Source organism: Cryptomeria japonica, chromosome 1, assembly GCF_030272615.1.
Source record: "Cryptomeria japonica chromosome 1, Sugi_1.0, whole genome shotgun sequence".
In the NCBI taxonomy this organism is placed as follows: domain Eukaryota; kingdom Viridiplantae; phylum Streptophyta; class Pinopsida; order Cupressales; family Cupressaceae; genus Cryptomeria; species Cryptomeria japonica.
In genome coordinates this window covers 265,040,866-265,068,329 of record NC_081405.1, presented here as the reverse complement: position 1 = coordinate 265,068,329, position 27,464 = coordinate 265,040,866, and the positions used below count along the sequence as shown (strand labels likewise).

At 35.1% G+C, this 27,464-nt stretch overlaps 1 protein-coding gene and 1 non-coding gene across 5 annotated transcripts in view; one reads left to right on the top strand and one right to left on the bottom strand.

Moving 5' to 3' along the window:
• Positions 1-5,415, bottom strand: part of LOC131075744 (dihydrodipicolinate reductase-like protein CRR1, chloroplastic) — a 116,872-nt gene extending 111,457 nt beyond the window's left edge. The window contains exons 1-7 of one of the 4 annotated variants that reach the window (XM_058012624.2): positions 5,303-5,415; positions 4,991-5,106; positions 4,737-4,859; positions 4,550-4,624; positions 4,391-4,456; positions 3,466-3,561; positions 3,145-3,261 (exon numbers count right to left, since the gene is read on the bottom strand). In XM_058012624.2, coding sequence (XP_057868607.2) covers positions 3,145-3,261; positions 3,466-3,561; positions 4,391-4,456; positions 4,550-4,624; positions 4,737-4,859; positions 4,991-5,101 — 588 coding nt within the window. In that variant the 5' untranslated portion in view covers positions 5,102-5,106; positions 5,303-5,415. Of the gene's footprint in view, positions 1-3,144; positions 3,262-3,465; positions 3,562-4,390; positions 4,457-4,549; positions 4,625-4,736; positions 4,860-4,990; positions 5,189-5,302 lie in introns of those variants that run through there. The other 3 variants (XM_058012625.2, XM_059217159.1, XM_058012623.2) reach the window with 3 other exon arrangements.
• Positions 5,416-5,638: 223 nt separating this feature from the next.
• Positions 5,639-5,712, top strand: TRNAR-UCG (transfer RNA arginine (anticodon UCG)). Its single transcript has one exon. It is a non-coding gene; the product is annotated as a tRNA-Arg (tRNA).
• Positions 5,713-27,464: the final 21,752 nt, after the last annotated feature.

Here is a 27,464-nt window from a genome sequence, read left to right as displayed (position 1 = left end):
CCTCTTTGATTAGATGTTCCCGGGTCAATGGACTTGGCAGTCGGGAACCTCCTCTTTGAAACTTTAACAGTCAGTTCCTTGCAATGACATTCCTATAGAATGATTTCTTTTCTGAGAAAAGCCCTTGCGACTTACACACCATCCAATCCTCATATTGCTCCTTCTCAGGTATTTTCATAATGGCGGCAACAACCTCCCGACTAACCCTAAGTAGAACCTCACCATCTGCGCTTCTTACACATCTCTCAATAGGGTCATATCTGTTCATGCATTCTAGAACCAGCTCAGGACATGACACCGCAGGAGGGAAAGTTGCCACTTCCACTAACCCACTATCCAGAATCCTCTGCATTAAGGGAGAGCCAATGGGATTCCGTGCCCTTTCATGGAATTCATCTAGGTCTACTAATGGCAGAAAAGTGTCCCCTAACTCTGGCAAGGTACAAACTAACCAAGACTTTTGGTCAATCTTGGGCAATTTAGGTCTCATTTTGAATTTACCAACAGAAAGAAAACACAGCAAGGGAGACAAACTAAACCAACTGAACTACCAAGCAAAGCTTCCAATTTAAGAAATCACAGGGATGAGAAGAAGATTTTGAACTCACCTTTCATGAAGAGCTCGGAATCCAAAGAGACAAGAACAAAAAATATCGTCTATGCAAATCCCTTACTTACCAAATTAGGCAAATGAAGAAGGCAAGTATTTTGTTTTTAAAAATAAAGCAAATCTTGAGAACAGGCTTAAAAATCAGTCACACGATTTGATATGATTGTAACTGCATGCTTATCCGTGCCAAATTATTACAAAAAAAAACTTAATTCTGACAATTCCTTAATTACAAGTCTTTTCCCTCCATATCCTTCCCTGAAATAATTATTCTCAAGTATGGCTATTCATCATGACTCACTCCCTTGAAGTTCACCTTTTAAATCTGGAATATTCCCTCCATGTTGATGCTTCGTCATTTTTATGTCCGCCACTCTTATGTCCAAAGCTAATCAATCCTTGAACTTTTGAAAAGGTTCAATAGTTCAAGTTCAATAACAATTGACACTAAGACCGTTAATCTCTTTTTTTAGAACAAAGTCGCGATACAACATGCTCCGCTTAAACTTGAACCTTGAACTTTTGAAAAGGTTCAATTGAGAGGTTCAGTTCAAGACAAAATTTAATAAGACAAAAACCTAGAATTACACAAACCCGGACTAAATAAACACTCCTTATTTTAAATAACGTGAGAACAAAAATGCCTGAAGAAAATGGGGAGGGTAACAGGTTTCACCTAGTCAATACCGTCTCTTGAATTCTCAAGGATAATTTAGAACTTCTAAACCCTTATCTCCTTTTCAGTTTTCTTTCCAAGACCCAAACGATAGAGCTTCATTGTCTAGACCTTCATTGTGAATTGAACAAGCCAAGCGTAAGTCCCCCGTGTATTTCAGCATACATAACCAAAGAAGCTATACAACATAAAGTCGCTTGTTCACACATATAAACCTTGGAGTCGCCGTGTGGTCTTTCTTTGCAATCTTGGCACACGTAGTGATTTTGTTCAAAAGAGGGTAGAGTATGCTTGACATTTTATTCTAATGTTCCGTGAATGATTAAACGTACACCAACACCACCCAAATTTGAAACTTTTTTCATACTAACTCAAATGTACCATTAATTATGGTTGTCAATTATAAGTTAGTATGAGGAAGCAAAGTCTGGAGAAAATTTTAGGCCAAAGTGCAAATATTCCATTCCAACCAGATGGCATGCAAGTGCAACATGTAAACACAAGTCTGATATGTGTGAAGAGACACACTCCTTTTCATAATAATGTGTTCTAATGTTAGATAGACGGCACAAAAGTGTTGAGAGTGCATATTGTTGCATTTCAGACCTGTATTTATATAGGTCTGAGATAGTATCCAGATTATCCATCCGAAGACCAGAGAACAATGATGAATATTTTCAGATAAGACACTCTAGTACTTGTAAACAGATAAAACTCTTATAGCCATACATTCTTCTAGCCTATTATGCCCACAATAATCTCTATATCGACATATATATTTAAAGTTATGCTAGTCAGTAATCAACATCTCTTGGTTGAGTGATGCTTGGTTGTTTTTTGTTAGTTTTAGTACTTTCAGATTGAATAAAATTCAGAAAATTGGAATTAGGTTAATTAATTTATTGTTTTCCAGACTTTAAGCATAATAAAGGAAATGAAATGCTAAAGACAATGCACAGTTACCCTAGGAAAACCTCCTAGGAGGAAAAACCCAGCCAAAGGATCCTCAGATCTGATTTATGATTTAGAATTCAACTGATCATTACACACTTATCTGGAGTTGCAGCCACTATGAGGAAGGAATAATTAGTTTACAGTCCTCCTTATCTGATCACAATCCTTTAATGGAGTCTTCGATATTTTGATGATGATCTGCAGTCTCTAAAGGAGTTCGCTGCCCTCAATTTGAAGTCTGCTGCTGTTTGATCAAGTTCGCACTCTCCTATTTCAGGTCTGCTGCAACATATGAGGTTCGTTGTTTGCTGTTTGGGATCTACTGCAATCCTTATATGAAGTTCGCTGCCACCATATAGTGGATTTTGGTATTGCTAAATGCATAAGTATGAGATTCGCTTTTCACCGAAGATTATTTCATCAACTTGGAAAACTTGATTGTGCTAATGAGAGGAAAATGTTGCATTTATAGGAGACATATGTTTCCCAAACATGTCGGCCTCCTTTATAATTTAATCCATATTACTTATTGATTTCCTTTTAATTTACTTTCATAGGGTCGGCCCTATCAAGGAGGCGAGTTTAGTTGAGTGTGGCGTGCAATCCTTCGTGCCGTGAGGTAATGGGCCTAGCCCTATATGAAGGGGGCGGATTCCAATGTTGCCCAAGGCAATTGGAATCCGCTAGCCCTAATTACAACCAACATTTTTAATCATACCAATTATTTAATGATGTTTTGAAATCGATTTGCAATTGGAATTCTTTTCCTTGAGATGCCATTGCATTCTCTTATTTACAATTATTGGCAAAAAACACTTTCTGTTTAAGTAAAATGATCCTAGATCTACAGTTTCCACTCTTTTCAATTTTAATAAATGACAACAAAATGTTATTGCCAACTTACAGACGTATCTGGCCTTGATTCAACAATCTCCACATGATCATAGTGGTATGCTGCAGTCATAGCAGCTTTCTCAAGAAGAAGAGAACCGATAGATAATGTGGGAGAAATAATACAGCCCTGCATGAACTCCAAGCCAATATTAATTAGTGTACAGAGACCAGTCTCCCTGGAATATTGAATTGAATTCTTCGGATGCTTACAGTTAGTCTCAAATTAGGAACTTAAAATAAGAAATAATCACTTCACATAGCTTGAATTACTGTTCACAATCCTACTTGAACACTCTTTTCAATAACAGAGAAGAACCTCACCAAAGCTCACCATGCTCGCCTTCTCACAAAATTTAGATAACGAAGCTATGACATCCATATCAACCCCAGGGACATGAACTACACTTCTCATACCAAAAGCTGTTGCCTGAAATGACACCCACCAAAGGTAACTCAAGTGAGATAAATCGGCAGCAATATCAAAGGGAAATAACTCTAAGCAATTGTAATGGTGTTCAGTTCCTACAAATATTGGGTACAGTCTGCACTTAAGATTGAGTCCAAAGAAGATCATATAGAATCGAACATTGGACATAATTTTGCTAGTTGGAAATCTTTGAAGCACGTTTTACATAAATAATCTAACAATGATAAAAAAAAATTAATCAATCCAAGCAAGTTTCAACAAATTGTCTTGACATTTTTGCTGAAATTTTACGGTTAGAGGATTTATACATGATTTTTACTACCTGGATTATTGATTTAGTAAAAAGATTACCAAAATAATCCCTATTTAGCAATGGAGGGCCACCAAACTTTCCTGTGGTCAGAACCCATATCGAAGTTGAGAGTTAACATTCCATAAGAACTGAATTGAGCATCAGAAAGTTATGCCGTTCGCTTATTATTTTGTACTGGCAGGACTTAGGGCTCAAATGCTAATCTACGCTTACAATGAAACCCGAGTCCAAAGGTTGGCTGTGGATAAATCCTCCAGGAAGGAATCCACCTGACTTAGGGCTGAAACACAAATCCACTAACCATGTCGACCATTATCTCAAGAAACAAACAAAAGAAAACAGTAAGACGGCTGCAATGCTCAGAGATAGACAGCACTGCAATGCTTTAAGTTTATATAATGTCAATATTCGACAGGACAAATGTTTAACCGCTGATGGGAATGTGCTGGATGATTAACAAATTAATAGTTACAATTACATAATTGGCTACTTCTAAAAGGTGAGTGATGGTAGCACCTGTCTGACATTGTCATATACAGAATAAGGCTCTGAGAAGTCCACCAAAACCCCTGCAGTCCTAGACTACATACAAAACAAGCACTACATTAATACATGTTGCATGCATTGTAGTGTAAATTGAATACTTTCTTCATGTTTTCATGATCCAATTATCACCTGTGATAGAGAGGTCAACAGCATAACCAAATCATTCAGCACAGGGACCTCCAGAGGTTCATCCAAGTTGGCTATCTGTATTAACGAGTGAATATATGATTGTCACAGTAAAATATACTAAACAGTAACACTGCTGTAATGTGGGTGCATGATGCATAAAAAAATGGAATAAAGGCAAAGAACCCACCTCTCCAGCATCCATTCCTACAAGTAAGGGATCAATTGCACCAGCCAGTTCCATTCCTCTTGCTTTACTGATTGCAGCTATTGCAGCTCTTCCAATATCCTTGCCTGCTCCATTTACAATCACCTGTAATTTCTTTTAAGACTCGTCACTTTGCAACCCAGTCATATGCCACATATGCGAATTTACTCAAAAGAATCATACAAGTTGTGTTTTTGCATAAGGGAGCAAATTATGAACGATAGATTATATAGTACCCTGATTGTGCCGGTCCTTGAGGAAGGCATTGCACACTCTATCAGTGGCCTTGAAGCAGTGGGCTTCAATCCAAAGTACGTGGAAGCTACCACTGGCATTGCCATAGCCATTGCTTCTGTTAAAATTTGAGTGGATGAGTATTAGATATTGTCTATACGGTAGTTTGTATTATATAATGTGCTAAAACAAAATAGGAAGCTAAATAGTGATCAGATAACTTATATAGCTGTCTATGGGATGTGAAATGGTTGAAATATCAATACTAAAAAAGCAGTCGTTGGCCTAATTAAGTGAGATTTTAGTATGGATACCTAAACCAGAGTATAGGTCCTCGAATTTTAATCCCTCCAATTTTAACCAATAGCAAAGATACAAGTCACTGTGGAGTAGAATAGGGCGTATATTGGAAAAGCAAATGACATTCAAAATAATGGAAAGAATAATGGTTCCAATTACGAGTAAACCATTTTGGGTCAATAGAAGATATTGTGGCTAATAATAAGAGATTAATTAACAGCCCCTAGTTTGACATTTATAGTGCGTGGTCCTGACAGTGCTATGCATGTTTTCCAGCTACAGAATCATGTTTGATTTTTTTTTTTTAAATTATAAAATGAAATTGAAATTATAAACACTTAAAGAACATGGGCCGCATAGCGCAGTGGATTAGCGCGTTTGACTTCGGATCAAAAGGTCGTGGGTTCGACTCCCACTGTGGTCGATGGATGGTACAATAACTTATAAAATCTTTTGCCTTTTATCCTCCCTAGAATGCATCCAAAAAAATGGAATTTGAAATTTTTTATTTTAATTTCTTAACTATTCAATTAGACCCATCATTAGTTGTATTGTTATTAAAATCTTTTTAATTCTATTTATTTTGACTATATAACAATTAATAGTGTAGTCAATTGTTTCATATGTTTTGGATCAAGGCAAAAATAGGTTTTGAAGGGGCCCTAAAACCCTTTAAAAAGAAGATTCTAAAAGGTTTAGAATCAAAATATCAAAACAAAATCTAAAACAAAATAGGTTGCAGAAGAAAGAACAATACATATGGCAGCCAAAGAACCGGGAAAAGGCCCAACGAGCAACAAAAAACCAGCAACGACCCATTGACCAACAACAAGAAAGAGACAACACCAGAGAAACAAAGAACAAAAACTACATAAGGCTCTTAAGGGTCTCAATGACCTCAACATCCAAGAGACTCGTTTTATCAACAACAAACCTCAGCTCATTATAGTCCACACTTTGGGTAGCAACTTTCTTTTTCGAATTCCCCCTAGTCCGCTTACAAAGGCCAAAATCCCCCTGAGTCTTGTCTTTATCATCATCCAAATTGACCAGCATCTTGTCATGTTGAACACTTTCAAAATTATTCACCATAATATTCATAGCATCAGTCGTTTGCTTAACAATTCTATGACTGTTGGACATAATGGTCATGAGGGTGGCCTTAATTTTCTTGTAATTCTACTCAACATAGGTGAATCTATCTTCAAAACCTTTCTTCATATGATCAATACCTTCAACAACTCTATTAATACAATCCACAACAAAAAATTTCTCATCCTCAAACAACTGACTGTCACCATTCTATCTATCCTAACAAGTAGAAGTGGGTATAGCTTCTAGCTTACTATTCATAGCCCTCTGGTTAAGTTTAACCTCTTTGATTTCATGGAAGGGCCATTTAAAAAGACTGAAAGTATCAATGGCATGGTCTCTTTCCATACCCAAGATATCCACATAGTCATCCCTTTTATCATTAAGTTCATCACTCTTGGCATGAAGGTCCTTCTGAACTGCAACCCCAATGGTTTTATTAGTCTCCTGATGAAGAGACGAAGGGGGTATCTCATAACTCTGACTCTCAGGCTTCGGGATGACTCCCTTGTTGACCTCATTGTCCTCATAATTCCCCCTATGGCCACCAAAAGCAAAGGCCTCATTACTAACAGAGGTAGAAGAGGAGGAGATAACAACCTGCTTTGAACCCTTCTTACCCTTGCCTAGAATAGGTTTGTCTTTAGGTGTATTCTCAATTTTAGCTATTTTAGGAGGAGAGAAAGTCTCATCCTCCAAATCCAAAATGGATTCCTCATCCCATGACTCCCCAGCACTAGTATTATCATCCGAAAAAGTAGGGATATAAGAAGAAGGTGCAGGAAGGGCCCGAAAATGATTATCAATTAACACAAGCAACCCTTCATGAAGGATAGGGTACTTGGTCGGATTCTTCCTCTGAGCGCTGAAGCTAGCCTGAAAAGAGGACATCAAGAGAAAAGGAAAAGAAACCCTAACGTTATGGCGGAAATGGTTTAACCGAACAAAATGGTGGCCATAAACCTTGGTAAAATGCCCATCAAGAGTAAAGTAATCCCTCAGTACCTTAAGGAGTTGGGCCCAAATGTCCTTGAGAACATTGGTGTCATAGAAGTTGGCAGTCTTCTTCACCAGCATCCCCCTTTCCTTCTCAGATTTCAGAAAATTCTACACTGCAGTCTTTGTGTAATTCCTATCTCTGTAGTATTTCATGTCATCAAAAGAAAGACACGTAACTTCAGCTATCAAATTCTCATCCACTGTTACCTTGCGCTAATGCAGAGTAATGGTGTCATCCTTCCAATGCTTATCAAAATAGGTAGTAACATCCTTGTTAACCCCCTGCATTTTCTCAATGAAGGGAGTAACACCCCCTTTCACGAGAAGCCTCCAGATTTTATGGTTCTTCTTCAGCTACTCACAACTCGAAGGCTCAACCCACTTCCTAGCTCCCCCCATAATGCTTAAAGAAAACACAACATTCACTCTAAGAAGAGAGGTCTGAGCAGAAGAGATATCAACCCACAAAACGTGTGAAATAATGGCACAATAATTACATCGCCTGCAACCAACACTTGCCAAAAGGAGAAAGAGGACGATCTTTCTAGAATCACCACTAATAATAAAAGCAGTATTACTCATTGTCCTTATTGCCTCGAATTTTTTCATGAAGGATAAGCATGTAGAGCTCAATATCCACCCTGTCTTCATTGGTCCACCTCACTTGACTAGCGCTACTGACCCCTTTATTAGCAAGATAGTCAGCAACAACATTGGACTCCCTATATATATGAGAAATAATGTAATTTTCAAAGAATTAATGATTTCCCTAGCTTTGTTTATCCATACTTCCACATTCCAAGATGGCCTAGAAATACCTTTGAGATAATGTAAAATGTTTTTGGAATCACCCTCAATCCAAGCATGTTTGAAGTTATGTCCCCTAGCAAGATTAAGACCTTGGAAGACCCCAATGGCTTCAACAAGGTGGTTAGACTGAGTTCCCAAGGGAAGCACCACCGCTAAAATTAGCATACCATTATGATCTCTCAACACTCCCCCACAACTAGCTAGCCCAAGGTTACCTTTGGCCGCGCCATCATAATGATATTATTTTGTATTTACAGAATTGTGGGTCAACATTATGTAATGAAATTTTTTGAATGATATTAAAAAAATTTTAATAATAAATTAAATAAAAAATTAAGATTAATAAAATAAGAATATAAATTCAACTTTTTTTTACTTAATTTTTTGACAAAATCTTATCTCAATTATTTGTTGGCTTATGAATCTAATAACATAACTACCAAGTCATCTCTACTACTTATTTTCTTCACTTGTTTTTCAATAAAAAAAATATTTACATATTCATTGTCTTTATTTTAATATAAAAAGACATTAAAAGATAATTAGTGTTGTGATTTGATATGTAAAATCCCTAAAATTATTTGTATGAATATTTATGTATATCGTTGTTGTGAGTAATAAAAAAAATAAAATTTAATAGCATTGTTTGGAAGTGAAGACTATTAAAAGATGATTAATGTTGTGATTTGATATGAAGAATCTCTTAGATTGTATGAATGTTTGTGTATATCATTACTGTGAGTATAAAAAAAGACATTTAGTAGCATTGTTTGGAGGTGAAGACTATCCATGTGAGTTTATTGCAACGAAAACTACAAGTAATATATATGCTCAAATTGGTGTGAGTTGTAGTATGGGAGTAGCATGAACTTACTTGTTTACAAAGGTGCATACCATTTTCCTATGTGTCACTATTGAAGCACCACATATAGTTTAGATAAAACATTGCTTCCTACAAAACTAAGAATTTCTTTTTAAAAAAATTATCAAAAGAAAAGAGTAGCCATATGATATTCATTGTTTGGTTGATATCTTGAAATTTACATAAATTCAAAAAAATTTCGGAGAAATTGATCTTTTAACCTTTTTCTTAAACTCTAACCTCTTTTATAGTAACATTTTCACCTTAGTTTTAGTCCTAACTTCATCTTTATCATTTGTCAACTCAGAATTTTGGTTTGGACTTTTAGAATTAGCACTAGAATGAGTACTACCCAATATTCATTGTTTGTACAAAATCTTGAAATTTAGATGAATTCAATTTTTTGGGGGGGGAGAAATTGATCTCTTAAGTTTTTGCTTAAACTCTAACCTTTTTGTTTGGGCTTTTAAAATCCATGCTAGAATGGTTGAGAATCATCAAAAGTGCAACACCATGTAGCTCGCCTCAATTCCAAATTATCTACAATTCTTGTTTTTTCTTAGTAAAAAAAACATGTTGCTCATGAACTACCCAAACCAAGCTCTCTTAGTCATGGATGTGATTTTCTATTCTATATTTAATTTTTTTTTTGAAAGAATCAATATCTCCCTCTTCTCTTGCTTTATTGTGCCATTATTTTTAAGTTATGGGGAAAACATCTATAATTTGTGTGTGCTTGTGTTGGTTAAAACAAAGAGATATATGCAACATACCCTTATGAGAATTTGTTGTTGGTAGTGAAGGTGTGGCTCTATTTTTCTTTAGTGTTCTAGTTTATCACATCACTATGCAGTCAAAGTCATCCCTATTCCACTATAATGAAAATATTGAATACCATCATCCCCTTCATTTCCTTGTGTGTATGCATGACCTTCTCTCTACTATTGTATTGCACATGTTAACCAAATGCCCAATGTCCCAAATATGAGACCGTCACAACTTTGTGCATATGCTTAGCCTTTTCATTTTCTAAATTGGATATTACTATTTACTATGAATCTATAATAATATGCATGGATGGAAATTTCTATGTAGTGCAAGATCCAAGAAAAAGGAAAAGGATGTGATAGAGCTCTTACCATCTCCATAGATTTAGAGTGACTATTAAACAAGAAAAAATTCATAGTAGTATAGATCTTACCTCAAGATATTTAGGAGATACAACTTAAGTATAGTCATAAGAAAGTAGACTCTGGCACTAAAATAGTCGATAATGACATTCAAATTCAATCCATCAAGGGATTTTAAGTCATTTCAAATAGAAAACTTGAAACCATTCACATTCTTTTTTACTATTAGGTACATTCTTCATTCTCCTCATAATCTATTCTTGTGAAATACTTGTAGAATTCATCAATTGTTCTTGAATATTGTGTTTATTTTGTCTCGGTTTTAACTTCTTGAATTTTTTTTAATAATAGTTCAAACACATGGATTTCATCTTATGTTGGGATGTCATTTTGTTTTAGAACCTTATCATATATTTCCCTTCTTATCCTCTTCTAAATCCTCTCATATCTTTGCAATTTTTTTCTTTTTTTTTTGTCTTCAAATTCCTCCCATTCAAAATACCTCTAAATATTTTTGAAACTTCTACCTAAGTTCTACACATTTCTTTCATCATAGTCTTAATAATAACTTGTACTATCAAACACCTTTAATCTTATTTCTTATTTTCATGTTTTGGTTCACTAACAATGATGCTTCTTGTAATCTAAACCATTCTCTTGTTCAATGAAACTTCTTCTTGTGTCTTTCATTTTCTTATTGGTGTAATGGATGGAAATGGAGTAGAGGCATTCACAAGTTAATCCTTGTAAACTAGGAAATAACCGAACTTTCGAACCATTGCATTGAAGGAAGGGAGAACTCAATTGATCCAATGCAAGAGGATTGAATGCATATCAAATTATTCTTCCTTTTTGTTGATTTGAAATTGATTTGAATGTATTTTAATGCAATATCTAGGGTTAATGATGAATAATTGACATGAAACAACAAGCTACAAACACAAAATGTAAACATGGAGCTAACTTTCAGCAAAAGAAACAAAAGAGCACCTGTGATAGCAACTTCAGCCTAAAAGTGTGGGATCGTGTGACAAGTCACCTCCCATTCTCTGATGTCAAATATATTAAAATGGATTCTTTCAAAATTAGGATGGTTGCACAATTTTTTTCTCAAAATCTTGTGATAAATTCTCAACACTGTGGTGGATTCTTTCGCCCTGATCCTTTTTCACCTCTATAAAACTCAAATTTGATTGTTGTTGCATCTTCTGTCAGAATCTTTCTCCATGGCTCTCAAATCTACCGCCTACTCACAGAAAGAAGGAAAATATTGTTGTTGATGGGGGTTGCCTTAGGTCAAACCCCAGATTTGGAATTAATCCTTGAATTGAATTGAAATGTAATGGAAATGTTGAAGTAAAAGTTTATCTTTTGAGGATAAGGTTGCATCTAAATTTGAAATGCTTGAATTGGAACTTGATGCCTTGATGACTCTTGTATTGAATTATTAATGAAAAGGTTGATAATGTCATGTATGATGTGTTCATAAAGTCTTGATCATGGATACCATCATGAATGCTTGAAATCTAAACTCTTACCTCTCCTTCACCGTCTTGAAGATGTTGATTGCTTGCTCCCTTGAATTTGCAAAAGTGCAATTGAATTCCAACTTAAGAGATATTGAGAGGTTACTAAATGAGGGGGTTATTCTTGATTTTATACCTAAATACACAAAATATGTTTGAAATTTTGGGGCAAGGCAACACCAAGAATGTTTTCATGCCTCTGAGATGTGACCATTGTGGGGTCCAAATTTGAGCCCCTTTTGAGAGGGCTATCGCACCCAAAGCATCCTAGTCCTACTAATTAGGATCTAGATTTGAACAAGGTCCCACTCAGAAGTAGAACATGTTGAATCTAAGTGGGTGTGAGTAGAATCAAAATAGTATCAGGACATAGGAGGATGAAACACAAAAGTGACCTGCCTAGATGTGGACAAAATTGTGCAAGGCTACAATAAAGTACAAAATAGCATTGAATTTTTTTTATCAAGACACTAAAGAGGCAAGACACACCAAGCCCCCAAGGACTTGGGATCTTATCAATCTAATATCAAAATAAAAGGAGCAACACATGAAGAGAAAAGAAAGCATGACTATGCTAGCCTAGTATGGCTTATTCTTATTATGAGTCATGTTGAGAAGGAAAATTTTGAATTGAAAAATCGGTACAAAAGATCTCAAAGAAAAAATACTTAGTTTGCAAAGTAATTTGAATAATTGACTATAAATTGGGCATGGCAGCATGTACCAAACATGTCATGGTGTATGATCAAAAGTGTACAAACTAAGTCTCACGGTGTGTGCACAAAGTGTAACAATGAGTAGAGAGTATGCCCCCATGTTAAATTAATTTCATATGCCTCAAAAAGAGCAATTTTTTTAAGGTAGTATGCATGCATCTAATTGAAAAGCACATTGCCATAATGATATGCCCCCAAGCAAGGGAAAATCAAGGGCAATGGTCACAAAAAATAATGAGAAATCACATAAGGGATCCACTAACTAGGGTTAGTATGCACCTTTGATAAATCATGTATATCAAGTATAATTGCATTGAATTGACCTCATCCCCCAAAGGTAGTGGAACTGTGAGCACAATGGAAGAAGAGTACATAAGATGAACAAACAAAAGTCTTTTTGATTCAAAATGGCAGAGAGAAAAAAGAGATCTCAATGCTTTGCATCATCCCAAATTAAACAACACAAAAGCAAATTTACTAACAATAGAACATGTACGACATAACATTGATACGACATATAGAATAATTGAGATACAAATAGAGGAATGTCACAATAGATTCGACCTCTTTATTACCTTGCACCAACGGAGTAACAAGTGTTATCCAAAGAAAACCTAACATAACATAAAGACATGCCAAGCAACACATTACTTACACGAAAACTCACATAAGAATCTACAACACAAATGAAGCTAGTCAAGCAAATCATCCACCTCTCAATATTTCCTAACATCACATATGGATGGTGGACAAGATGCAAGAGGAGAAACAACACACATAGTAAATAGAGATACAATGAGTTCCAAACAAGGACCATACTCTGATGATGAGTCACTTTGTTTGTTGTTAGGAGCTACGATTAATGCTTTTGAAAATCTTGAAGAAAATTCATGATTAATCTTAATAACCTCATACATATTATCATAATCATTAGGATCAATATTGCTAGCATGAACAACATTATTATCATCGTCCATATCATCATATAAATTAAGCACAATGGGATCTTTCACACATAAAGGAATAAACCATCATTTTGCATAGACATTTTTACTTTTTGATGTGGTGAATTGAGTTGAAATTCCTCCCTAGGGTCAAGCAAAGGCTAGACAAATGGGACCAAGTCAGCATTTGGTGTCTTTCAGGAGGAAATGATTTGGGAAGAAATCTCATGAGCCTTGGAACATCATCTATATTGGTATTCTCATGCACATCGATTTCTCTTAGTTTTACTCAAAACTTGCAAAGGTTGGGTATCAATAATCATAGGTTTCTTTTCTTCCCTTGTAGGGGGGGGAACAAAAGAAACCTCACTAGGCTGAGAGATAAAAGATGCTATGCATTTTTCTTTATATGATACAAGGGTGGAACTACAACATATAGGGGAGGAATAGGAGTAGGAAGAAATCCTTGTCTAGGATAAGGAGGAGGAATTTCCATAGGTGAAGGATATTTAGGTAATACTCGAGGATGATATCATCTCTCTTTTCCATTTTTTAAAATATAAGAAAAGAGCATAATTTTGAGGTTGTAAAGGTTCAGGTTGTTTAGGCCAAAAGTAATCAAATATGGAATTTCCACATCTTTATATGAGTTGTTAAAGGCTATGATTTATCATGATAATTTGCCCATTATGAGGGAACTTAAAACACTTATGGATGGTAGAAGGGATATATTTCATGGAAGAGAGCCCTAAATTCACATGAAATTAATTAGAGGTAAGGAAGATATGAATGGCAACATCTAAGCACTTAGTACCAACTTCAACTAGAAGAGTGATAGAACCTATAGTAGGACAAGTGAAATCATCATGCACCTTGATCATAACATCATATGTTTCATATGTTTCTTGATGAAATTGTTGAGTAAAGAGATGTTCTTTAGTAATAACATTCACCATACATGTTGGATCAATGAACACTCCATGTGAGAGATTTCCTTTAATCTTCATAGTAATACATAATGGTCCATCAAGTGCCTTAATAGTCTCCTTAGAGTCAAAGGTGATGCAAGGTTCAAGTTTTGGTTTGGATTTTTCAATAAGGTTGACAACATTGTTAGATTCCATGCCTAAATCATTATAAGTAAAGCTAAGTTTTTTAGACTCAAGCACATTAGTAGAATGAGAAGGCAAAGGATCGATGAAGAATCTCCAACTTATTTTCAAGCTTCTCCAATTGGCCACTAGTAACCCTAGTTAGTGAGTCATCCTCATCATGAGAAGTATGAGGGGAATTATTCTCCATAATGTTAGGTATGTTTTGTGTACCTAGGGATTGAGGTTTGTTGGGGTAAATTATGTCTCATAATTACACTTTACTTATGTTGATTTAGGGTAATGCATTTCATAGTAGTTTGGATATGAGACACTTAGGGAAGTGTGCACACAAGGATGATGCATATAGGAGAAATTCCATCTTTTGTGGTACCTTGTTACATTCCACCTTTGGTGGGTGATCCACCTCTTGTGGAATACTTTATTATTTCTCCTACCTACCCTCACCTACCCTTGTATCCCATTGAGCTACATGTCATGTTCGTGTGCTCCCATATCCATATGGTATTGCCTTTATAAGCAGGCTCATCTACATTATATGTAATTTTTAATGATCCACTTGATCTTATTTTGCATCTTGATTAAAATATAGTTTATTCTTAACAATACTTTTTCTCTCGTTGTGCTATTCATATTTCTCTTGATCTTGGCTATTTTTGACAAATTCTTATATGGTATTAGAGTCATTGGGGCTTCATTGAGTAGTTTATTCGGAGACATTTTGGAGTAATTCATTTTCGGATATAGGTAGCTAAAAAAATTGGGGGCATCCTATGGCAATTTTGACCTCACCATTGAGTCCAGGGGGGCATTTTAATGAATTTTGAGTATAAATTTGCTTATATTTGGTGAAAAAATCAGATTTTGGACTTTTGAGGAAAAATTTTGTCCATTTAGGCGTACAGTACAGATTTTGTAAAAAAATATATTAAAAAATATTTTCTATGAATTTATTTTTAAAACTTTAATATTTTCTAATTCACGGATTTTATTTTTGACATTGTAAAAGTTTTTCTTTTTAAATTAAAAAATTTTAATATTTTTATTGTTGGGGGGGTCCCGTGACCACCTCCCCCCGATACTATTCCCTGCCACTGCAGGGTACCTTTTCGTTCGTGCACCCCTATTTTTTTTTTGCAGCACTGGTTTCTTGCTCCCGTCGGTGTCACCCACTGTTTCCTCCTCCTGTCAATAATTTGTCTCTCTTGTTGTGATATTCATTGTGCTCTTGTTCTTGGCTATTTTTGATAACAAGGTTTCACTTGAATTCTCATGGAATAGGTTATTAAACATAGGCTCACACCCCTTAGTATTTAAACTCTGGGATAAGTCTATAACTTCTCACTAGGATGTTGGATGCAGGTGAAAGGGTAACATAACTCATGCACTAAGAAGGATATTTTGAATGCAAATATTTGAAATCACAATAGTTTTGATAATGCAAGCTATATGTGTGGTTAAACAATGCAATTTCTTTGCAAAATGATTGACCAACCAAATACACACTCTAAAGGAATGAGAGATGTGATAACTAAATAATTCTAAATCTAAAAATAACATGCCATAACAATCAAATATAAGCATATAAATAATAAATTATGCAACCCAAAAGTCAATTTGATTAAAATAAATTAGGGTTTTTGTGAATTGAAACCTCTAAATTTATGTAAATTAAGTGCATATATGATATGTGAATGCAAATATGATTTGATTAAATACATACAAATCAGATGTGAGAATAAAAATAGGAATTAATGCATGTACAATATTAAGTTCACCATAATGTAATGGATGAAAATGGAGTAGGGGCATTCACAAGTTAAGCCTTGTAAACTACAAAATAACCTAACTTTTCAACCATTGCATTGAAGGAAGGGAGAACTCAATTGATCCAATGCAAGAGGATTGAATTCAGATCTAGTTCTTCTTCCTTTTTGTTGATTTTAAATTGATTTGAATGTTATTTTAATGCAAGATTTGGGGTTAATGATGAATAATTGACATGAAACAATAGAAACAACAAGCTACAGACATAGAATGCAAACAAGGAGCTAAGTTATTGTGGAAGAAACAAAAGAGCACTTGTTATAGCAATTTTGGCTTGAAAGTGCAAGACCATGTGGTAATTTGTGTCTAGGTCCCTAATGTCAAATTTGGATAGACTAGAATCTTTAGAAATCAAGATTTCACACAAAATTTGTTCCTAAAAAAACTCTTCAAAAATTCCCAAGACCATGGCAATTTTTTTCCTCGGTCCTTTGATTTTGTCCTCTGCAAAAGTCAAATATAATCGTCATCCTCTCCTTTACTGGAATCTCTATTCATGGCTCTTGGATCTATCACCTACACATAAAAAGAAGGAAAATATTATTGTTGATGGGGGTTCGACTAAGCTCAAACCCTGGATTTGGAATTAACTCTTTAATTGAATTAAAATGTAAGGAAAATACTAAAGTAAAAGCTTATATTTTGAGGATAAGGCTAGATATAAATTTGAAACATGCTTGAATTACAACTTGATACCTTGATGAATCTTGTATTGAATTATTCATGCCAAGGTTGATAGTGTCATGTAAGATGTTTTCATAAAGTCTTGATCATGGATGTCATAATGAATGCTTGAAATCTGAAATTTGACCTCTCCTTCACTACCTTGAAGATGTTTGATTGCTTTCTCACTTGAATTTGCAAAAGTGTAATTAAATTCCAATTTGAGAGATATTGAGAGGTTACCAAATTAGGGGGTTAGGCTTTCTTTTATACCTAACCGAACACAAGAAAATGGTGTTAGGGTCAATTGCATAAAATAAACATGAAATACAAAGAAATCATAAAAGCATGCAAATAAAACCTTTATTCCTTTTCCTTTCTCCTCCAATTGAGCTAAGTGATCATGTGGATGCGCCCAAATACTCCACTTGATGAAATTTACTCTTTTAGATGATGGGATGTAGATTGCTCTCCACTACATAACAAGAGAATAAGTGAGAATGGGATGCACGTGGATTAATTTGGCTAAATGTAGCATAAAATGGGCATAATATGGGTGCAATGGATGATTTGATCTCTCAAACTAACAACATAAGATTACTTGGATTATGGATATGGAAATGAGGGTTGGAGACTCTGATTTATAGATTGGAGGACGGTCAAGATTGATTTGGAATGAAGAGTTGAGATTGAAATAAAATGGGAGAGGATTGAGAGGACAAGGTGTGAGATTCAAGATATTTTCCATAAAGGCATTTCTTGTCTCCACACTCCTCAAGTACATGGGGAAGAGATCCCCATGTACATTGGAAGATTTAAAAGAAATTAAAAATTCCTTGGGGGAGGACAAAGGAATTAAAAATTCCTAAATAATAGATTGTGTGGGAAGAATAAAAGGATAAAGGAATTAAAATTTCCTTGGAAAAAGAGGGCATGTGAATGTGCAAAGGATTTGAAATCCTTTGACATGACCAAAGTTGGTGCATTTAAGGTTTGGAGGGTAAGATGGAAAAGCCATTTATGGCAAGGAGTTGACTCATCCCTAATCAAGGTGATTAGGGATGTGCAAATGATTAGGAGGAGTGATTAGATGGATTAATGAGGGTAGAGTGCAAGTGGGAAAGTTAGGAGGATGTGACATGAGGAGAGAGAATATAAAATTGAGGGATAATGTTAAACATGATTAAAGAAGAATTAATTAGGCTAGATGAGGATTAGAAAAAGTGATTTGTAGGAATCACACAGTCAGGTTAATTAATTAAAATTAATTAACTAATAGGAATTTAGAAGAAATAGTGGTTGGGTGACTTTAGAAGAATGTGGAAATAATTAATTTGTTGATAAATTAATTATTGGACTATAATGATAAAATTAATTAAATTTGATTTAATTAATTTTAAGAAGAATGGGATAGACATAACTAAATAAATTAATTATGTAGAAAGGATTAAAACTAATTAAATATTAATTTAATTAATTTTAGACGTCTACATTTTACCCCTCTTTTACACAATGGCAAAATTGGTGGTGGGTTAAAGACAAAGAAAGATGCCCTAGTGTGAGGATGTGGGTGGTATATGCCCCCTCGATAATTTAATTGAAAAATTTAATTTTTTGGGGGAAAATTCTCGAAAATAGAAGAAAACGAGAGGAAAGATGAGAGACATAGAAAGAAGGAGGAGTTGGAAGGGTCCATATAAGCCACATGGGGCCCAAGGAGGGGTCATTATCACACACACAATTTATGGAGCCCAAGGCAATCGAAGCAAAGGAGACCATGGCACACATTCCACGCCACGAGCATCACACTGAGAGGGTCTGTCGCTACCAGAGACCAACCAAGTATGGCCCACCGGTACGTACCCTAGTCTTAACTTAATGATTTGAGTAGGCTAGCATTAATTAGGGTAATCAATGGGGGGCAAAACCTACTGAGGCACAAACATTGATCATCAAATTGACGCCTGCACCCAAGAATCGTCATCTGCAGATACGATCCCTGCATTCGCAAATGTGGAAACACCTACGCAAACGTTGATCGCTGAATCAACGTCTACTCTATGGGCAGATGGGGTATACATGAAGGAGATTGTGAAACACCATCTCTGCCCTGTGGAACAACGCATAGGACATGGTTTCAACATCTTCACTTAAGGAAATACCTATTGAGACCTCCAAATTTTGAGGACCCAGGGTCAAAACTTTGTTAATTACATTCAAGTCGCCTTTTAGAACAGGCCTTAATAGCTCAATTTGTGAGCTCACATTTTTGCACAAATGAAGTTTCATGCAAAATCCTCTTAGGAGAGTGTTCAACATCTTATAGAGATGTTATGATTCCATTTGCAGCTTCCTTGGACAAGATTTGATGAGTTTGTGAAGTCTCCTTTGGAGGTCCAGAAGTTAGGGTGGTTATTTGCAATAGTTTACCTTTTTTGAGGGGCCCTCTTTTAGGCATTATATCTTTGTGCCAGTTGATTATCAAGCCAAACAGACATTTTCTCATGATTTTTTGCTATTTTTAAAATCCCCATTATGGTTGGCAAAGCCCCATGAATCCATTTGACAAGTTTCCCAAGTTGATTCCATTTGCAAAAAGTTTAGTTTTGAAATCTGGACAGTGTCAAACAACAGTTTGGAACCCACTTTGTGAATTTTTATTTCACACCTAGTTGACCTGCAATTTAAACCGGTTACACCTTGTGATTCCCTGTAAAAGTGTCTACCATATTCCCTGTTTGTAGCTTCCTAGCTCATCGTTTGATCATTTTTTGAGGCCCATTACAAACGGATTTTTTCAAGGTTCAAAAGCAACATTTTCCAGATTCTCCGAGTAAGAAAATTTGAAGGTCAATAAAATTTTCCTCAGATATCGTAATGATGATCCATCTAATGGCCTGGATTCTTTATATTACACTCTTCCAGTGTGCCAATCTGTAAGCCCTAGTCAAGTGTTTTGGTTAGTTTTTAAAGCCAGTTCTGGAGGCTACTTAGGTGTTTTTGACCGAATCTCAGAGCTGCAAAAATGTTAGAATTAATGAGCATTGGCTCAAATTTTCATGCCCAGATGCATCCACTCAGTGTTCTAGAGCATTTCTCTAGGTTCAATTGCACAAAAACAATTTTTTTTTTTAGTCAGGCTCACTCGAGGCCCGACTCATGAAGGGGCTCGGTTTGACCAGTTTAAACCAGTTAAATGGAATATTTATTATTTAAATTAGGATAGTTTAAATCATGTTGAATTCAAGTCAATTTGAGATATGTAGGTTGTTAGGTCCCAGAGACAACTGAGAGGGGGGGTGAATCAGTTGTCTAATAAATTCAAACCAAAACTAATTAACCACTTAATGCTTAATGTTGATAAACCAGTTAAGTATGCCGGTAGACAGTGTTAACAGTAAATTGTTATATCGATAAGGATTAATGCATGAAACAAAAACTTAAAGTCATTCACAACACATGACACCAATATTTGTACGTGGAAACCCTGTAAGGGGAAAAGCCACGATGGGAAACCTTATCCAAAATCAGATGATACTACTGCAGATAGTAAGTATACAAAAGGGGTCTGCACATGCACAAAGGCCAACAGCCTAGAGCTCACTGCTTAATCACAAATGGGAGTCACACTAACTACAGTTGGATGGTTAAATCCAATAAGAATGTACTGCACAAAATAGCATCTTCATATGTTGGATTCAGTACTAGTGTAATGCTGATATGCTTCTACAAAAACCTAACTTCACCTTCAAATGATGTCTTCGTGTATACCTCTACTTGATCTCGCATATACCTTCACACAATTCTTTTTCGCATTCCACACTTGATCTTACAAATAAGATCTTACATTTATACCATACCCTAAGACCAATTTTAGTAGGTCGGCTCTACAAGATATTACAATAAAAATATTTTACAAATAATATAATATCCGATGCAATAACCAATTAAACATGTCGACTTAATGCATTTACAACAATAATAAATCATCTCCATAGCATGCCATGCTAATCTGGAAAAGATAAACCTATCGGTGTAACCTTAGATAACCTGGACCTATTTGTCGGTAAAAGCAAATATGCAAATATGAATATACCAATGATTATTACTTCAAAATAAAGTGTCCACATGATGTCTTTGACATTACCAAGTGTCTTCCATATCATTCTAGGTACCGGTGAACAATATATCCTGCCGGTGAACCATATATCAGTAACTATTGCACAGTTTACTGCTTGCCGGTGAATGTTGTTGGATCTCCAAAGTAGGTGTATTCAATAGGTGTTGATATCAATGACAAAACCATACCAAAATACCAACAATCTCCCCCTTTGGCATTGATGGCAACACAAGATGGAAAAACCATCAAAGTGCCAAAACAGAAATGCCAAATGCAAAAACCAACAATCTCCATTTCTCCCCTTGGGAGTAACAATACCAATCTCTCATACCAATTCCTAAAATCTCTTTTTCTTACCAAAAGGATAGTATTTTTTTCCATAGATATCTCTCCCCTTTTGACATCAAATTCCAAAGTCACAAAAGTCAAGTTCATACAAAATACCAACCAATTCAATATACCAACTACTCCCCTTGAGAAGTAGCTTCCTCATCAAATACCGGAATAAAAGATTTGTCCATTTAATTTTGCCAGTTGATGACAATCATCAACTGTCTAAGTCTACCAGTGGTGGTATGACTCCAAGCTGATCTCTGAGATACTCAAAAGTCTCCTTAGGCAAAGGTTTTGTGAAAATATCTGCAAGTTGTTCTTTAGTATTCACATAAACCAGTTTTATCTCTTTTTCTTCAACTTTTTCCCTTAGAAAATTTAGTTTGATAGAAACATGTTTTGTTTTAGAATGTAATACCAGATTTTTAGATATATCGGTTGCTGCAGTGTTATCACAGTATATATTAATAGGTTCCTTGCATTTTACCTTTATGTCTTTCGACATTTGCTTAAGCCAAAGTACCTGTGTACAGTTTGTTGTTGCTGCAACATATTCTAATTCTGTTGTTGATAAAGATGTACAACTCTGTTTCTTACTCAACCAAGAAACTAATCTTTTTCCAAGAAAGAATGCTCCTCTAGTGGTGCTTTTTCTATCATCCACATCTCCTGCCCAATTTGCATCTGTGTATACATAGGGTGAACTCACAATGCTGGTTCCCACTTTTGCCAATGAAGGAAATTGGCGAAAGTGGAAAATTTCGAGTGAAGTGGGGTGTTCGAACGGAATACCCTTTGGGGTTCAAGCGAAGACCCCACTTCGCTTGAACCCCATCTTTCGAGCAAAGCACCTTTAATGCCCATTTATGTCATTTTTCAATTATAGCGCGGGGGTTCGATCGAACCCCCCTTCATTCGAACCCCCCTAAAAAAGGGGGGTTCGCTCGAACCCCCCTTCATTCGAACCCCTTTTTTAACACTTCTCTGAAGATTTCTACATTTTTTTGCAGATTTTTGGCCTTGAAACCTCTGGTTGAAGGCTCAAATGGAATTATCTTGACAACCCAAAATGTAGTATTATAGTCCTCGAAGCAAGATTTCCAATGAATATAATTTTATTACATATTGAGTTTATTATGAACTTGTTTTTTTAATTTTACCAAATATAGGATTTTCACCGAACATGAACTTCTCTGTTCAATGCATTGGGAAAAATAGGAAACTAATTCAAAAAAATTCTGAAAAATATCTGAGCCCTGGGTATTGATGTCTTCTTTCTAACAAAAAAAATAAAATTGAATTTTGATATATATAGAATAAGTTATGTGTTCAAACGTAAACCTATGTTTGAATTATGACTAGTCAGACTTCAAAACTTAATAAAATGAAAAATATTGAACATATCACTATCAAACTAACTGCAAGCCTTGGATATTGATGTTACAAACCAAAATTTGAAAGAATTGAGTTTTTATCATTTATAGAAAAAAAGTTATGCGTTTTGGGAGGCACATCACTCTTAAAAAATGTAGTTTGTTGTAAAAAACTACTTTTCGAAGGAGATGGAAATTTTTTTTAAAAATCCTTCAAAAAAATTTGAAAAAAATATATATAGAATCTACAGTCAAAATTCTACAAATCACTAATTTACATCATCTTCAAATTCTTAATAGTTTAAAAGTTATAGTTGTTAGAAGTTGAAGATTATTTTAAAATTGTTCATCTCACTGTAAAAAGTGGCAAAAAAGTGGGAACCATTATTGTGAGTTCACCCCACATAGATCAAAATTTTCATCTCTAGGATACCATAATCCAAGATTTGCTATGCCTTGTAAGTACCGGAAAATCCTTTTCACTGCTGATTCATGATTTTCCCTAGGATTACTTTGAAATCTAGAAACAATACATATTGCATTCATAATATCAGGCCTGGTTTGTGTCAAATACAGTAAACCTCCTATCATAGATTTGTATCTAGTTGGATTAATAGGTGTAGATTCATCCCTTTGAGATAATTTGTCATTTGTAGTCATAGGTGTGCTTACCGGTTTAGAGTTCTCCATCCCAAATTTCTTTAGTAGTTCTTTTAAGTACTTGGATTGACTAAAAAATATACCTTTATCAGTCTGTAAAATCTGTAATCCTAAAAAGAATTTTATTTCTCCAATCATAGACATTTCAAATTCTTGCTGCATTTCAAGAGAAAATTCTTTACATAATCCATCTTCTCCTCCGAAGATTATATCATCAAAAAATACTTCAATAATCAAGATGTCATCATTAGTTACTTTATAATATAAATTGTTATCTGCATTTCCTTTAGTAAAACCAATCTTTAAAAGATACTTATCCAATCTTGCATACCAAGCTCTTGGGGCTTGTTTCAATCCATACAGAGCTTTTCTTAACTTGCAAACCATATCATTGTCATCTGTAAAAGAAAATCCATCAGATTGTTCAATATAAACTTCCTCTTCAAGATCTCCATTCAAAAATGCACATTTAATATCCATTTGATAAACTTTGTAATCCTTGTGAGCTGCAAAAGCCAAGAATAATCTAACTGCCTCAATTCTGGCTACCGGTGCAAAGGTTTCATTGTAATCAACTCCTTCTTTCTGAGAATATCCCTTACACACTAGTCTTGCTTTATTTCTGACAACCTTTCCATATTCATTAAGTTTGTTCTTAAATACCCATTTGGTTCCAATTACATTTTTATCTTTAGGGCGGGGAACTAATGTCCAAGTATTATTTTTCTCAATTTGTCCTAGTTCTTCTTCCATAGCTTTAATCCAAAATTTATCTTCACATGCCTCATTGATAGATGATGGTTCAATTTGAGAAATAAGACATACCTCTTCATTTGCCAATCTTCCTCTTGTCATAACTCCTTTAAATTTGTTTCCAATTATCTAATATTCAAAATGATTCAGTCTTACATACCGGGGTGTCTTAGTTTGCTGTTGTTCTTCAATTACTGTGGAATCCTCTGATGATACCGGGGTAACTGGATCTTCATTCTGTACCAGTGGATTCAGTGTAGGTTCATTTGTCACAATTTATGTTGCCTGTTCAGAGTCTATATACCTTGAAGTTCCTCTGAATTATTCATCAATCTTTACATTTGTACTCTCAATAATTTTCTGCAATCTTTTATTAAAACATCTATATGCCTTGCTCTTAGATGAATAACCAAGAAATATTCCTTTAGCACTTCTAGAATCAAATTTACCAATATACTCATCTCTTCTAATATAACATTTACTTACAAAAATTCTGAAATACTTAAGAGTAGGAATATTACCAAGCCATAGTTCATGAGGGGTCTTACCGGTTTCACCTTTGATGTGAACTTTGTTGAATGTATAGACAACAGTGCTTACTACCTCTCTCCAGTACACATGTGGTAGATTTGCTTCTGATAACATACTTCTTGCTGCATCCAAGATAGTTCTGTTTTTCCTTTCAACAACTCCATTCTGCTGTGGTGTTCGAGGTGCTGATAACTGTCTTTTGATTCCATTCACTTCACAAAATGTATTAAAGTCCTTAGATGTGAATTCTCCTCCTTGATTTGATCTTAAACATTTGATTTTCTTACCAGTTTCATTTTCAACCATTGCTTTGAATAGTTTGAACTTCCCAAGTGCTTCTGATTTTTCTTTGAGAAAAGTAACCCAACACATCCTAGAATAATCATCAATAATTAACATGAAATATCTATCACCTTGTAAGCTTTTAGTTCTAGCTGGACCACATAAATCAGTGTGAATTAAATCAAGAGCATTATTGGATTTTTCTGGAATACTTTTGAAACTAGCTCTAACTTGTTTTCCAAATTGACATTCTTTACAAATTGTATTATGAGGTTTCACAATTTTAGGTAGATCTCTTACTGCCTTAGAAGTACTGATTTTTACCATGCAATCAAAATTTACATGACATAGTCTCTTATGCCATAACCAACTTTCATCTATATGTGCAATTAAGCATGCCTTTTCACTATTATTCAAATGAAAGATATTGCCTCTAGTCTGATTACCGGTTGCAATTTCCAAACCAGTTCTATTCATGATTTTGCATTTTGCATTTTTAAATTGTAATTGAAAACCTTTCTCAACTAATTGACCAACACTTAAAAGATTATGCTTTAATCCTTCAACATAGTAGACATTGTCAGTGTTATGTTTACCATCAAGAGATATTGAACCCTTACCTTTGATTGAACCGACTTTGTCATCTCCAAATCTTACTAAACCTCCATTGTATTCTTGAAAGTTCAAGAATTTACCTTTGTCTCCAGTCATATGATGTGAGCATCCTGAGTCAATAATCCATTCATCCTTTGATTCAACTTTAGCTGCTAGGGCTTGTTCTACCGGTTGAGCAATAGGTGTCGGTTGATCTTGTGTTATAGCAACAAAAACCCATCTATTGTCTGTTGGATCCTCATCAGAATCATCAGTCACACCTTCATCAACAATGTAACAAGATTTATCTTTGTTCTTCTTAAATCTGTATCTTTGATATTTAGGATTAGGTTTGTATGTCCTTCTAGCTTCTTCTCTTAGGCTAGCATGTCTATCAGGGCATCTTGAAGCCATATGACCAATTTTATTGTAGTTAAAACATTTAAAGGGTGCTTTACCTTCATACTTACTTCCAATTGGACCTTTTGGCATTTTCCTTGCAAATAGTGCTTCAAGTTCTTCAAGCTCTTCATTTTCCTTCCTGGTTTCTTCAAGTTCTCTTGCATAAAAGGCTCTCTAGTCTGATTTGTCAAATGATGGAGCAAATGATGTAGATGTTTTAAAGGCTAAATCAGTCTTTATAGTAGCAACATGACCAAATTCCTCAATTTCAAAAGCTGAAAGTTTTCCAATCAATGTATCCCTAGTTACTGATATATTAGGCATTGTTCTCAACTCATTTATAGCAGTAACCTTCATTTTATATGCCGGTGGCAAACCTCTTAAGATTTTTGAAACAATCTCATCCTCACTCAAGGTTCCTCCACAACATTTGATACCTAAAACAATTTCATTTACTCTTTCCATAAAAGCAGAAATCCTTTCATCTTCTTCCATTTTCAGATGTTCAGACCTGACTCGGAAGCTTTCAAGTTTTGCAATTTTGATTGTGGAATCTTCTTCATTCAGTGTTTCCAAATGATCCCAAATAGCTTTAGCAGTAGACCTATCTGATAATCTCATGATTTGTTGATTTGATAATGCGCTCAAAAGTGCTTCTCTTGCTTTGCAATCATTCTCTTCATCTTTGGCTAAGGTAGTTGGAGCAGTCTGACCAGCTACAGCAGCAGTATAACCATTCTTAGTAACTTCCCAGATGTCTTTACAGATGCAGTTCAGATGTGTCTCCATTCTGATCTTCCATATCCCATAGTTGGTTCCATCAAGTTTAGGACTGTCCTTCCTGAAATAATTAGTAGACATTGGATCTCCTCAAGTTGTTAAACTTCTGCAAAAAAAGGACTAAGCTCTGATACCAATTGTTAGGTCCTGGAGACAACTGAGAGGTGGGAGGAGGGGGGGTGAATCAGTTGTCTAATAAATTCAAACCAAAACTAATTAACCACTTAATGCTTAATGCCGGTAAACCAGTTAAGTATGCCGGTAGACAGTGTTAACAATAAATTGCTATACCGGTAAGGATTAATGCATGAAACAAAAACATAAAGTCATCCACAACACGTGACACCAATATTTGTACGTGGAAACCCTATAAAGGGAAAAACCACGGTGGGAAACCTTACCCACAATCAGATGATACTACTGTAGATAGTAAGTGTACAAAAGGGGTTTGCACATGCAAAAAGGCCAACAACCTAGAGCTCACTGCTCAATCACAAATGGGAGTCACACTGACTATAGTTGAATGGTTAAATCCAATAAGAATGTACTGCACAAAATAGCATCTTCATATGCTGGATTCAGTACCGGTGTAATGCTGATATGCTTCTACAAAAACCTAACTTCACCTTCAAATGATGTCTTCGTGTATACCTCTGCTTGATCTTGC